Genomic DNA, 15,354 nt, shown 5'->3' with positions numbered 1-15,354 from the left:
CCCAGGAGCTCGGGGCAGGATTACCTGACTGCTCAATCACTGCTGCTCACTCCAGCTGCCAGAGGAAAAGCTGCTTATGGCAAGATTGTACTTCAAGACTTATCAAGATATTTCACATGAGAACTGGGAATTCTGTTGATAAGCCCTGTCTCACAGTCACATCCCTCAAAGAACAAAATAATCTGTTTGCTGTCTGGGCTTTCCATGCAGCCTCAGAAGTCCCTTCTCTCTCTTCCTCCCCTCAGGCACCCCTGTAATCCAGAAATGCAATGTTTGACCAAGGCAGCTGATTTTTTTTAAAGCCTTCTGAAGGGCTGCTGATTTACAGGGATGTGCTGGAAACTCCTGTGCACCTTCAGAGGGGAGTTAATACCTGGCTAGAAACTAAAGGCATCAAGTAAAATTAAATCCAGCACCTAAGGACCAACAGGATGCTTGCCTTGATTACAAAGAGTTTATTTAGTCATGGGGAGGAGCTGTGGACAGCTCAGCTCTCATTCCACTGCCCTCTGGGATGCTTTCACACTCTGGTGTAAATGTGGGACAGCAGAGATCCTGAATTCTGACTAGTTCTGAACAAAGTTGTCTTGCTGGAACTTGGGCAGAAAAACCATCTCAAGTAAGTGAGCAACTTTGTTTTATCTCAGAAGAAAAATATTGATTATTTCCCTGCCTCTTTCTGATTTTCCCTTCAAAATCTTTAAATGTATTTTACTTTGTCATTGGGTATTATTTCCTTCAGGCTCACCTCTCAGCTGTGTTGTGGTAGGTGTCACGTGGCAGTTTTTGAGGGTCTGATTCTCCTCAGGGTGGATTTTCACAAAGATCCCACAGTGCAGCTCAGCTCCTGCTCTGAGCCCAGGGCAATACAAGAAAATAAAGAACAACTCTTGTCACTGAGAAGACCTGAAAATACCCCTCATTTGTTTAATCAGGATGAGGAGAAGAAAAATCATCAGATATAAATAATATCATGAAGAACCTCAAAAATTCAAGTGGCTGTGAAATCATGTGGGTGGTTTGGCACTGCTGCCTAGCAGAAGTTTCCTCCTGTTCCTGCTGGAGTTGTTGGGGTTTATGGTCAGTTCTCCTTTTGTCTTTCCATGTCTCTTCATAAATTAAATTTGAGAATAGAGATTAAGCAAAAAAACAATTAAACATGAAGCTAAAGGAATGGTCTTATCAAATCACCCAGTTTCTGTTTAATGTCATTCTTTTAAAGAAGCAAAGACTCAAAGCAGACTTTGACACAGGATGTGTTTTACAACTCCCAACTCTATGTATAAATAAAACTGACTTCAAAAAAGAGACTTGGATATATTCCCTGCTTGGGATGGGATTTAGAAATACAAATGTGAGCATTGCACTCAGTGGTGGGGAGCAGGAGAATCCTGGGGTCCAGTGGGATTTCTCAGCTCTTGGCAGTCCCAAAGTGCTTCCAGTTGGAGCACAGTGTGCTGACCCATTTTATGTTAATAATCCAAATAATTGATAGTCCTAATACAGAGCTTGGAAGGGAAGCAGTTAATCATTGTCTGAAGGATGGAAATTCCTCTTGTGAATTTGCAGTTGGCCTTGGAGGTGCTGGCACCACCCAGTCCAAAATTCAGAACTCAGGTTCCTAAAAAGTCCTGGTGCTGGGAGAGCTGGGCTCTGCTCTGGGCTCTGTCACTGGAGTTCTTTGTGGCCCTGGGCAAATTGCTGCCTTCCCTTTTCCCTGTGTGTAAAATGGGATGGATAAACTCATGGGTTTGTTCCCAACCTGTGGCATTCAGGATTTGGGAAATGGCTCAGGGGCTGCAGTTGCAGGTGCTGCTTTGAGCATCTTCCCATTAAAGGAGCTGATGTAGAGTGAAAACAACAACAAAAAATAACAATAATTTGCAATATTGCTGCTGGGTATTGCTGCTAATGGTGGGGATTAGGATAATGTCAGTGCAAATTGTCTGAAATATGAATTCTGGAATTTCACAGCAAAGACTGTGGCCTGTACCTGCATGCACCCCATAGCATGGGAAATGCTTTTCCAGGGCTAAAAGTGTCCTTCTTTGGGAAGTTCTGGTTTGGTTTTGGTTTGGTAATGTGGTGGTTTGAGACAGCCTTTAAATCTGCCAGCATGATTTTGTTTAGGTGTGATCTTAGTGATGTTTTTCATTTATAATATAAAATAAACCATAAAATACTTTGTCTGGCCAAGAGTGCTCCATCTCTGGAAGTGTCCAAGGTTGGAGCACCCTGGGGCAGTGGAAGGTGTCTCTGTCCATGGCAGGGGGTGGCCCTGGAGTTTCCAGGTGCCACAGCATGGAGAGTGGCAGTGCAGAATGAAAAACCCATTTTTTATGTGAAATTCAGTAGTTTGTGCAGCCAGAAACCAATAAATTTACTGCAGAGCAGGGAAATCTGCAGCTCTGCTTCTCCAGCAGTCCTGCAGTAATTTTTATTATGAGACAATTATGGTTGTGTGACCTTCTGCCCCCTCCTTCTCCCACTAATGAGTTTTCCTGGATTAGCAAAGCCTCATTAACTCGGGTGAGACTTTGGGAAATATGTAAATAAAAGTTAGTTGTTTTGAAAACAGCCTTTTATTGATCTGAGCAACAACGTTTTTCCTTAGGTTCGTGCTGGAGCCCCTCCTGCCAAAAAAGATGCATTCTAGGTCGCAAGATAAATTGGACAAGGATGACCTAGATAAAGATAAAAAGGAAAAGAAGAAGGAGAAGAGGAACAGCAAGCATCAAGAGATATTTGATAAAGAATTTAAATCTACTGATATTTCTCTGCAGCAGGCTGAAGCAGTGATCCTTTCAGAAACGGTAACTTTATTAGCAAGGAAAGCTTTATCTAATTCTGAGCCATGTTCTCTCTCTTTTGAAATCAAAATGTTGATTTTTACCGTTTAGCTCCTTTGTAGGCCAGAAATAACTCTGAGGGGATACACCACAGTGTTAATATACATGCTAATGAGTCAAAAATACAGATTTGATTTACAGTGGGGAAAAGATCCTCTGAAAATCTTCACCCAAAGCTCTGGGTGACTGTTTGATGAAGGAGCAGATGGCACAGCATAGCTGAAATCAATGCTGCCATCCCAGCAGCCTGTGGAACTGCTGCTTCCCAGTAGGCTGGGATGGGTTTGCCCACATTTCACTGCAGGACAGTGTTTGGTGGGACATTCCGAGGTCATTCTGTCAGCAGCTGTGTGTCCTTGAAGGGCTGTTTGGAGCAGAAAATCCTGAGCGGTTCCTGTGTGTAAGGATATTAAAACCAGGGCATATCTGCCTTAAACCCTCTCTTCTTGGCTTAGATTTAATTCACTGGAACTGTCCTCAAGGCTTAGGTAACACGAGGAGTTGGAGCTGGGAAATTGAAAGCAGGGATGTCTAAAGCTGGAGCAGGGAGAGTGTGAACTGACTGTGACCTCCAAATCTCTGCCTGGACACCTGTTTGGAGGCCAAGAGTTTAAAATTGCCTCCCGGAAATAAATGGAATGTTCTTTTCAAGAGCTGCACAAGTAGAGCCAGCTTTGCACTCAGCAGAGTCTTGTTGGTGCTGTGTCATTGACACTGGATTTTGAAACTTTCTCTCTCACCTGTGATAACTGGATCCTGTAATTCTTTCTGTTTGGTATTTATAGGAAGATATTTACATGTTCAGCCACACTTCCTCTGTTTTCTGGATTTTGCCCTCCTTTTCCACTCAAAGATGAGTTAATCTCTCACACATGTCTTGGGACAGCCTGAAAAATCAGAGTTCTTATGTTTGATGTGCCCAGTCAGAAACTCCAGTAAAATCCCATCTGAGGGTCTCAGTTTTTCACCTTTGAAACCAATGAGTTTTTCCATTGACTTCAGTAAATTTTGCATGAGCCTTGCTTTGGTTAAATGGAGATTCCTCCTGCACAGATTTCCACGTCTCAGGATTTTGTGCCATGCATTTCTCTTTGCACCTTGCAGCAGTTGTGTTTTTTGACTGATTGAGGACTGGGATCACCATGGCAGGACTTCCAGTGGCATCTCCCAGATCCCAAACGGACTAACAGAGCTCCTGGGGTGTCACAGAAGAAGGAAATTGTGTTTCAGGGCAGCTGAGTCAGCTGGAGCAGCTGGGAGGCATCCAAGGATGCTGGGGAGCTGGCTGGTGTCACTGCCAGGTCACCTCAGCTCTCAGAGGTCTTGGACATTGGAAAAGGTTATGACAGAAAAAATGCAAATTCTGCCTGGAAAGAAGGACAAAATAACCCCTCAGGGCATATTCCCATTTGGTTTCTGAGGAGCAAAAATCAGCAAAGCCCAACATGGTTTGACTCAAGTTCTTCCAGTCTTCCCAGTCAGGAGCTTTCAGTGGCTGACTGGGGTGAGCAATATTCCCCTGCTTATGGAGAGGGAGGGAAATGAAATGTCAGAACTGGTTACTTACAGTTATTTTGAGCTTGTTCAAGTCCACAGATCAATAATACGAAAAGGAGTTTGCTGTTGAGAGAAAAACTCTCCCTTTTCAGCCTCTGCAGAGGCCTTGGTGAGCTCCAAGACGACTGAGTCAATTTGGAACGTTTGGTGGGAGTGGGGTTCATTTTTAGGTGAAGCAGAAGGAACTCTTTTGAGATCAGTTTACACGAGTGCTTGCCCAATTCCCACTGCTGTCGTCTGGAATTCTGAACAGATAAAATCAAGGATGAGTTTAAAGATAAAATTTGTCTAAAAGTTTTTGCGTGCTGGAGGCATCCCCTGTTAATGATGTGAGGGGAAATTTGGTAGAAATTCAGCTTTCCCTGTGTTCAACATTCATGTGCAAGTTCCCTTTTTAAGCTGAAATTACTCCCAAAGCACTTCTACCACCGTGCTGTTTGGAGAAAAAGACATTTTGCCTTTTCCTGCATTAAGAACTTGGAAGAAGAAAGCTTGCTGGATTAAAAGTGGTGAAGAAAAAAAAATAAGGATTGGATTTTTTTTTTTACAAGAAAAGTTGGGAGTACAGATTTGTCTAGAAATGGAAATTAAACTTAAAAGTTTCTAAAGTGACATTTTAGTAATTAATACTTTTAGTTACTAAATTTTTTATTACAGACATTGGATTTATTGTGCTGAGAATTTTACAGCTCATTGAGCTGTCACTCATTCAATTAAAACATTTCAGTTATTTGGTGAATTTTTTTAACAGATTCTTAGTTCTAACTTCTGAAATATTTGGGGATTTTACAGCAGAAGACAAATTTACAGAGAAAATCAAGTCAGAAAAATGCCAGTGGCCATCCCCACCTCTGCAGTGCTCCTGCTGCTCTTCCCAATAATGATGTTGTGTAAAGAAATGAGTGTTTCCAGTCTTCTGTGGGCTCTTCTTTTTTCCAATCAAATGAATCACGGAAGAGCATGGGGAGATTCTAAAACTGCAGAATTATTTCATGGAGCTTTTAGGTTTGCATGGAAAAAGAGCATTCAGAGTCTGTTTAATTGAATGCTTTAAATACTCTTCCCCAAATTTCACTGCACTCACCATGAATTTATTGACTGATCAAACCCCAGGCCTTAATTACATAAAACAACAAAGATAAATCAAGCACTTGAGTATGTGAAGATATCAGTAATATCTTCATCATTTCCTACAGATTTATTATCTTCTTTTAAGTATCACATCAACTCCTTCAGCATAAATTGTCCTTGTTTGCTTTGATCCCAGGAGCTGAGAGCAAAGCCAGCTCTGAGGCCAGGTAGTTAGCAGAGCACGGGGAGGCTGCAGCTGGAAATCAGGAGAACAGGCTGTGTTTTATTGATTTGGTGGTGTCTAACATCACTCACCATTGATCTGCCCTTGGCTAGACCAGGAAAAATTAGCAATGGCTTCATTATGGATTGGTGGCTGTGGGATCTCAGGATCTGAGTCCTGAGGTGCCGAGCCACCGAGAGCACCCTTGGGGGGCTCGGGAGTCCTGGAATGTTCCAGAAGTGTCTGGTGGCTGGACTTTGATCCTACACAGGAGACGACACCTGTATGAGGACAGGAGGGTTTCACCGGGGTGAATGGTGAAGGGATTGGTTAATTAGAGGGTGAGACACAGGGTTTAGGATTTCTGTACAGGGGGGTTTAGAGAAGTAAGATGGAGGAATTGGGGCGTGTCCTGTCCTTCTTCTTCTTCTTCTTCTCCTCCATCTTCTGTGGTGATGGTGGCACTTTGGGATTGGTCATTACTGAAAGTGCACCGGACAATAAGAATAAAAGGTATTGGGGAAAAATGATAAATATTGTACACGTAACTTTGGGTATAAAGATAGGTGACCGCCCGGAGGGCAGCACAGTGTGCTCATGGCTGGCTGCTGAGCAGAGCTCTGTCGGGCTGAAAGAAAATCTTTTAGATAAACAATTAATAAACATAAAGACCGAAAGAAGAACTGAAGCCTCTTCTCGTCCTTCGATACGCGGGCTGCCCCAAGGCCACCCTGGGCCTTTCCAGGCCCTTCAAACAGCCGAAAACCGGACAGGTGGCCTCCCAAGAGCTCACATCCCTCAGCAGATCTGTGATTTGTGTGGAGCTTTCAGAGGAGGCCCAAGTTGTCAATCACAGGAGAAGCTGACATTGATTTCACATTTATTTATTTCAGCAATTACAGAGTGGGTTGACTTGGGGACCAGTTGGTTTTTCTCTTGATTCTGGCATGTTTCCTTCACCAATTAACGTGTTTTCCTTAGTTGCTTTTTTATCGTTATCTGCCCCTGAAAAAGTGGTTGCTTAGCTTATCCATTCTACTGAAAATATGTTTGAAAGGATGTGGACAGCAGAAACCTTTGTAATCCCTAGAATTTTATTTTTAGCATCAAAACAATTTCTTAGGGGTCACCCTGAGGTCTTGATGAACTTTCCAAAAAACGCTCCATACTTTTTGGTCATGCATTCGTTGTAGAAGGGTCTCACAGGCACAATCTTTGATGCAAAGCCTTTTACGGTTTGTTTTCTAAAAAGAAAATTTCGGATTTCTCCTTCCCAACACACTTCATAGAAATCCAAACATTGGGAAATGACAGAATCCTTTGAAAAAGCCTGGATTGCTCCTGGCACTTTCTGTTTTGTCCCACTGCAGCACCTTGGAGTAATTCCCCTTTTAACTTCAGGCTGCTGCTCCATTTTCTGGGATCTGTTTGAAATAAAAGCTTCATTTTTTCCACTATGATTCCTGTTAATGTGGGGGTGGTGAATAGGGAAATCAGTAGAACTCAGAATTAAACTCAGTATAAAGAATTGCCTTAACTAAAGCATGAGTTGCCCATCAGATTACAAATATCTTTTGAGGGTTCCTGATGGAAAATTTGAATGGATTATGAAGCAGCCAGATGGGAAAAAAAATAGATATTTCAATTAATTAAATATAAGCACAGTCAGGAGCCACCAAGAAGGTGTTTCTGGACAGATGATGTCTTCATCAAAAGAGAGTTTGATGAAGAGTGGGTTAACCTGGGGACCTGCCTCCAGTTGGTTTTTCTCTTGATCCTGGCATGTTTCCTTCACCAATTTATATGTTTTTCTTAGTTGTTTTTTTATAATTATCTGCCCCTGAAAAAGCATTTGCTTTGCTTATTCATTCTACTAAAAATACGCTTGAAAGGATGTGGGAAGCAGGAACCTGGTTAAATGGTTAAAGAGGTAAATTTTAACAGGAAAGTAGATATGTGTGAGAAAAAATAAAGCTTTTGAGTGCTGTGAGACTCTAAAGTTCCTCAGGTGTTACTAAGCAGGTGTTTGGGGAATTAGCTCAGCAAACCAGACCAGGCTGGGAGAAGGGAGGACCCTGGAGCTGGGAATTGGCAATTTTGGCTGTTAGTGCTGCTGTCACCCTGTATGGCATCAAACCATGGCAGTTCCATCTCTAACATTTATTTCTGTGCTTTCCTTGCCCCCCTCCCTGGTTGCGTCCCCAGATCAGCCCCCTGAGGCCGCAGAGACCCAAGAGCCAGGTGCTGAACGTGATGTCCAGCGAGCGGCGATTCTCCGTGTCCCCGGCGCCGCCCAGCTCCCAGCTGAGCCCGCCCCCCATCACCCCTCGGGCCAAACTCGCCTTCAGCATCCAGCCCAGTAAGTCTCTCTGAAATAAACTCCTTTTAGCGTGGAAATGCATGTCCTGAGCAGTTCTTCACACCCTGGTGTGAGTTGCACCATCACCAGGGTGTTTCTTGCACCAGGTATTGATCCCTCAGGTTTGGCTTTTCTGTTTTCACATTCTGTGCTGCTTTAGTGTGTGGGGCTGTGTCACTGTAGGACATGAAAAAACACAAGTGCACACTGCTGTTCTCAAAAAGGGAAGTTTGTTTTCTGACTCTAACATTTATAGTTTTCTAAGAGTGACAGTGGCTTGGATGGTGACAGTGCCACCTCTCCAATGACGCTGGTCAAACCAACAGTCCATCAAATTTCTCCTCCTCCACAAAGGAATGCAAAACAATGAGTTACATACAGAAAGTGTGTGAGAAAGTTCACTACAAGAATGTCAACATCAGAAGGCTTAGAAAATCTTAAAAAACCAGGGTGACAGGTCTGAGCTTCACATCAGGGATGCTGAGCTCTGTGCACAGAGCAGGGAGACAAAACAATTCCTGCTCCAGCTGGGCACCAAGGACAAATGATCCAAATCTCAGCCCAGGAGCACAAACCCCGTGGGCTGGAGAGAGAAAAACAAGCAGGGTGGGACTGCAGGGCTAAGCTGGGATGGGACAATGAACTGCAAGGTGCAAATGGAGCAGAACTGATCCCAGGGACAGAGCCCGTGCCCGGCCGTGCATTTTGGGGCCATTTTGGTTCATCTTGGGTGCAGCCCTGGCTGGGCTCTGGTGCTGCCCAAGGTGCATCCATGGAGGAGATGCTTTCCATAAATCCCTGCCTTATTCTGGAACTCTGTCCATCCTCTGCTCTAGGTCAGCCTTCACAAGGCATCAGTATTACTTAACCTCTTACCTTTGCCAGCAAAAATTAATTCAGTATTTTACAAAAGCAAGCAGAATCATTGCAGTGAAACAGTTTCTTTTCAAGTCATCATTAACAATTAATTAGGTGTAGAGTAACAGTCAAAAATTCATGTTGTACTTGATCCCATATTGAGTGTTTTGGAGCATGAAGGCTTTAAAAGCAATATTTTTTTTTGTAATTGTACATTAAAAAAACTTCTCTTTGATATGTTGTAAGTACAAACCAGAAGGGAAAATAAAGGTCAGGCTTTTTGAAGTAGTTTTTGTCTGACATTGACATCTATCACTCAGCTTTTCTGTAAAGTATCATCTGTTTGCTTCAGTCTGCAGCAAACCCTATTGCAGAACTGGGTGTAATCCAACACCTATTTCTTTCCCAGTGCTCTTTCCCAAAACCTGTTATTCCGAGTTTGCAGCTGCCAGCATGTGACAAAAAAGAAAAAAAAAATTATCTTTTTTTATACATATCCCCAAATCAACTCCAGTGGCCAAGAGTTCAGTGTTAGTAAGGAGGAGAAGAGATGATCAGTCTTCATAAAAAAATCTTTTCCATCAAGGTCACTGCTTTATTTACTGGCTGTGGTACTTCAACATTTTTTCTCTTAAACAGTCAGTCACACAAAGCAAATATTTTGATTACAATGAACTTGTAACTCTCACCTTCCTTTGCAATTTTATATCCAGAAACTAAAAACTAAAAATGCTAAAAACAGGGAATACAGAGAACTAGGGGATATATACTTCTGCAAAAGATATTTTAATTGGATTTTTTTTATCATATGTAAATTTTATTAACACTTAATTTGATTTCTCTTTTTTAAAAGTATCTGAAGTTACCAGGTATCTCTGAGAATGTTTTTATGCTAGAGATTAGTGGATGTTACATTAAATAAGATCAGCTTATTGCACTAGTCTAGAATCATTTCAGGAATTACAGTGATAATTTTTTTAGGAATTCCAAGGATAAAGAAGTTCCTTCAGAGCCCAAATTGGCTAAAAGCAGTTATTGGGTTGCTAAGCAATCCAGGCTGCCTGTTAGCTGGCACTTGAGGAGAAGGGAGTGGAAAATGTGATCATTAGGGTAAGATGAAAAAAGGGTCCCTTAACTGATCCTTTGCCAGCTCCAGGATCTTCCCAGTGGCACATGCCCAGCAAGGAACAAATATTCAGAGCACACTCATTGATGAACCACCTTGAATAATGAATTTCACTGAATAATGGGAGCACAGCAGAAATTTGGGGTTATTATTTTAGTGACCATCTTAGGGGGGTTTAGTTCAGCTGAGGAAATCAACAGATCTGCAGCAAATAGATTTTCTTGGGACAACACTGAGAATTCCTGGATTTGTTCAATACCTGCTGCAGGGGAGGTGTTCCCTGGATTTCACTGAATTCTGGGAAAGATCAAATCATTGTTTCTCAGGGTAGAATCTTGTTGTTCCACTAAACAGTTGCCAGATAAATGCAAACACATTGCTTGTGTATTTCATGAGCTCTCCCCGTGGGTGGAAATGCTCTGCCCACACTTGCAGGGATTTATTTATTTGGATCCTTGATCAGGATGAGGTTGGGAAGGTGCCATGGACAGGCTGCAGGAAATCCCAGCTGCAGCAGGAGCTGGGGGATGTGGGGAGAGGGGGAGAAGCAGAGCAGGACACAACTGCAGGGACAGTTGGGTTCCATCCATGTTCTCCAAGCAGAGTTGCCTCCACACCTTGTTTCCTCTCCAGCTCTGCTGATAACATTCCTCAGATGTTTCCTGAAAACTTGCCTTTCCATGGGTCCTCCAAGGATTTGTTTAAAAAAAACAAAGGATTTGGGTTATTCCTAACAAAATGCGTCTCTCCATCCTCTTGGGATCACCTTGGCTTAGGTGAAGTCAGAAGTTTTATCATGGAAGAAGTGAAATCTTGTTGTTTGAAAAAATATCATACAGAATGCAAAACTGAAGTGTTCATGGGGGGTAAATTTACTTTATTTTTGGGAAATTGTGTGTTATTCCACTCAGTTTCCCAAGGAATGTTTACAAAGAGGCCTAAAAACAAAATATGGGAAGGTTTCTCTTTCTGAAGCAGCATTCAGGGTTTTGGTACAGCTCTAACTAAACACATAAAAGGATATGCCAAAACATTTCCCAAATGTTTCCCTGTATTACTCTGAGCTGCATGGAAAAACCAACCAAAAATTCAGATATCAATACATGTAGCTAAGATATAGATGTTTAGTAGTGTGGGAGATGTGCAGGACCTGTGCCAAGGACAGGTATCCTTGTGTGCCCTGTGTTTTGTGACATCAGATATTTCAGATTCCTGAGTTCTTTAGAATGGATGGGGAATTCATCCAGAATGGACAGGGAAGTTCATTCCCAGCATCAATCTTCAGTTACAAATGCCCAGTGTGGTTTTCCAGCTGCAGTTCAGTTCCATGAAGAAGCAGATTCTCATGGACATGCAGAAAGGAAACTCTGAGGAATGTCTGGGGAATGGAGAAATCCTCTCTGTAGGAAGGGAAGGATGAAAAACAGGAGCAATGGAAAATGCAATGAGAAATTCAGGTCCTGGTGACAAACAACATTTTCAGCCTATTGGAGAGGCAGCCACTGAAAATGTGCAGTCCCAGGATGGAAAATAACCTTTTTTTCCATGTAGTCAGGAGTTCAGGTGGAAGGATGAGGAGTAAAATTGCAGTTTTCAGTGACAAATCAATGGAGCCACCTTAGAGTTAAATTGTGTTGTGAGAGGCCATTTTAGAGAACAATAAAATCACACTTTTAATAAAATATTGATATGAGCTTTGCAATAAAAACATCTGCATAAATAAGTCCTCACTTGTTTCACAAATCACCCCAGTAAAATAAAATAGAAATCACCTTTTTTTTTTTTCCCTAAATAAAATTCCCCCATTTATAAACAAATTATTTCAGTTTCTTATCTCGTAGAGATCGCAGTGGGTTTTATTAAAATGACTGAATTAAAATGACTGTATTAAAATGACTGAATTACCCTGAAATACACCGTGGGGGGATTTCTCCCCAAAAACCTATGTATCACTCAGGCCTCAATAAACTTTATTGTCCCTCAGGCTATTTGCCTCTCCAGCACATACCTGGGAGGATTTATCTGCTAAGAAAAGGGAATTTTCTCCCCAGCACACAGGAATAATGAATGTTTGGTACTTTCTCGTGCATGATTTTATTTACTCAACAACTAATGGCTGCTCATTTGTTATAGTTACCTGGAGCCTGAAAGTTTTGGAGAGAGATGTACTTAATTCCAGGCTTTCACTTGTGCATTTTATTAACAGAGAACTTTGATTTTACTGGGAGAAAGTCAATAAAACTTAGCCAGATTATATTTTCTTCGTGCACTTTGCAAAACTTTGTGTTTTAATGTACAAGGCGAGCTTGAAGGTGGGGAGATTATATTTTCTAAGCTATGAATGTTTTGGTGGGAAACATGAAACAAAAATGATGTTTTATTAAAAACAGGGGGTTGTTCAAGTATTTTGAGGGCATTTTAAAGTGAGTCCAAGGCCAAGTTGGACAGGGCTTGGAGCAGCCTGGGATGGTGGAAGTCCATCAGCCATGAGTGGGTGATCCATGAAGTCCCTCCCAACCCAAACCATTGTGGAATTGCAGGATCCAGCTGCTGGCAGGGTTAACCCAGGGTTGTTTTTTGCAGATCTGGAGCTGAATGGGATGTCCAGCTCCGACATCCCCGACGTTCCCCCTCCTCTGCCCCTCAAAGGAAGCACGGCCGACTACGGGAACCTCATGGAGAGCCAGGACCTGGTCAGCCCCACCACGTCCCCCCCTGCCCACCAACGGGTGAGTGCCACACAGGGATCCCTTCTGCAGGTCCTTATTCCCACACAGGGATCCCTTCTGCAGGTCCTTATTCCCACAGAATGATCCCTTCTGCACTTCCTGTTCCCAGAGAATGATCCCTTCTGCAGTTCCTGTTCCCAGACAATGATCCCCTCTGCAGTTCCTGTCCCACACAATGATCCCTTCTGCAGTTCCTGTCCCACACAATGATCCCTTCTGCAGTTCCTGTCCCACACAATGATCCCTCTGCAGTTCCTGTTCCCACACAATGATCCCCTCTGCAGTTCCTGTCCCACACAATGATCCCTTCTGCAGTTCCTGTTCCCACACAATGATTCCTTCTGCAGTTCCTGTTCCCACACAATGATCCCTTCTGCAGTTCCTGTCCCACACAATGATCCCTTCTGCAGTTCCTGTCCCACACAATGATCCCTTCTGCAGTTCCTGTCCCACACAATGATCCCTTCTGCAGTTCCTGTTCCCACACAATGATCCCCTCTGCAGTTCCTGTCCCACACAATGATCCCTTCTGCAGTTCCTGTTCCCACACAATGATCCCTTCTGCAGTTCCTGTCCCACACAATGATCCCTTCTGCAGTTCCTTGTCCAGAGAATGATCCCTTCTGCACTTCCTGTGCCACACAATGATCCCTTGTGCAGTTCCTGTCCCACACAATGATCCCCTCTGCAGTTCCTGTCCCACACAATGATCCCTTCTGCAGGTCCTGTCCCACAGAATGATCCCTTCTGCAGTTCCTGTTCCCACAATATGATCCCCTCTGCAGTTCCTGTTCCCACACAATGATCCCCTCTGCAGTTCCTGTCCCACACAATGATCCCCTCTGCAGTTCCTGTCCCACACAATGATCCCTTCTGCAGGTCCTTATTCCCACACAATGATCCCCTCTGCAGTTCCTGTCCCACACAATGATCCCTTCTGCAGGTCCTGTTCCCACACAATGATCCCTTCTGCAGTTCCTTTCCCACACAATGATCCCTTCTGCAGTTCCTGTCCCACACAATGATCCCTTCTGCAGTTCCTGTCCCACACAATGATCCCTTCTGCAGTTCCTGTCCCTGAGCCCTCCCAGGGGATCTGGGGTCCTGCTCCTGCATCCATCAGCTGATCCAGAGGGCTCTGCAGTGCCAGGAGGGTGAGGGAACAGCAGAACCTGAAGGAAAGTTGGCTCCATTCTGGGCCATTCCAAGGCAGATGTTGTCAGGTTTGTTGGGCAGGCAGCTTTAACCAGCAGGAGCAGCAAATTGGATTTAAAGCCTTTCAGTCCTGTGTCAGGAAAGGAAATAAAACATGAACCTGCCACCTTCCCTTCCTGGAGCTCCTCTCTGCCAACCTTCAGTCACCACTCATTTATTTCCTTGAGGCAAACTCGTGTCCCCTTTGAGGCAAGGAGCTCAGAAACTCTTCATCACCAACAGGGTTTGCAGCTTTCTGAGGAAAATTCTCTTTTTCAGCTTTGTTTCCTGTAGCTGGAAGCTTTTAGAAAGAATGTGGTCCTTTTCTTTAAAGCAGCACTTTTGAGAAATGCCTTTTATTTTCTCTATGGGCAAAAAAACCCCATTTAATGGGGTGTGGAGGGTTGATCCTGGCTGGTGCCCACCAAAGATGCTCCATCACTCCCCTCCTCAGCTGGGCAGGCAGAGAAAATACAGTGGAAGTCTCATGGGATGAGATAAGGAGAGGAGAGATCACTCACCCCTTGCCCTCAAAACAGTCCAGACTTTGGGAAATTAATTGAATTTATTACCAATCATATCAGAGTAGGGCAGTGAGACCCCACAAAGCCACAAGTTTTCTTTGACTGTGAAATGCTGAATTTTGACTGAGATGTTCAGTGGGAAACTTCCCAGCAGAACTTTGGTTTGCAGAGGTGTCATCCAGGATCCCTCTGAAATTCTGTGGAGTACTTTGCTTTCCAGCAAATGTCATGGTGGCAGAAATGCAGAAATCTCAGCAGAATCAGGCAGGAGTTTGGTTTGACCCTTTGGAAGAGTTGTGTCTAACACAGATTGTCCCAGTGCACGAGTCAGCTTTTCCACGGTTGAAATTGTGCCTTTGTTGTTGCAGGAACTGACTTTTTAAAAATTGTTTCACCATTTCAGGCTGAATGGTAAAATAAAAATACAGGTAGAGAACTAGCTTTAGGAGTGAGAATAGAGATATTCAAAACACCATGTTTTACTCTTTATTTGCATATACTGGAAAATTCTCTATTCCAATCCTCTCTTCCATAGCTGTTCCCCATGGCTGGATCATTTTAGTCAATATTTTCATTTTTCCTCTCATTTCCATCAAACTTTACTGCACTTCCAACCTTATAACCCATTTCCCCAGCACCTGTCTCAGGGGCCAGCTCTCATTTGTCCTGAACACAGCCCTCTAAGTGGAAAATTCCAGAATGTGCAGCAGGGCTGCCAGGAGGTTTGTCTGAGGAATCCATCCCCAGGAAGGAAGCCGAGAAATTCACATTAGGATTCACTTTTCCTCAGCTCCTTCCTGCATAAACTCCAGAGTACTAAATTCACTTTGTGTGATGTACTGTAAGGTTTAGGCTGTGCTGGTA

General features: G+C 43.3%; 1 protein-coding gene across 1 annotated transcript in view; it reads left to right on the top strand.

Moving 5' to 3' along the window:
* DOCK1 (dedicator of cytokinesis 1) overlaps positions 1 to 15,354 on the top strand; it is a 293,238-nt gene that overhangs the window by 267,529 nt on the left and 10,355 nt on the right. Inside the window, exons 50-52 of the mRNA XM_064717058.1 lie at positions 2,615 to 2,813; positions 7,906 to 8,059; positions 12,627 to 12,772. Of these exons, the coding sequence (XP_064573128.1) occupies positions 2,615 to 2,813; positions 7,906 to 8,059; positions 12,627 to 12,772 (499 nt within the window). The remainder of the gene's footprint in view (positions 1 to 2,614; positions 2,814 to 7,905; positions 8,060 to 12,626; positions 12,773 to 15,354) is intronic.

The sequence above is a fragment of the Zonotrichia leucophrys genome, chromosome 6 (genome assembly GCF_028769735.1).
Source record: "Zonotrichia leucophrys gambelii isolate GWCS_2022_RI chromosome 6, RI_Zleu_2.0, whole genome shotgun sequence".
NCBI classification, from domain to species: Eukaryota; Metazoa; Chordata; class Aves; order Passeriformes; family Passerellidae; genus Zonotrichia; species Zonotrichia leucophrys.
Note: the sequence above shows the minus strand (reverse complement) of the source record. Positions and strands in the feature narration are given on the sequence as shown.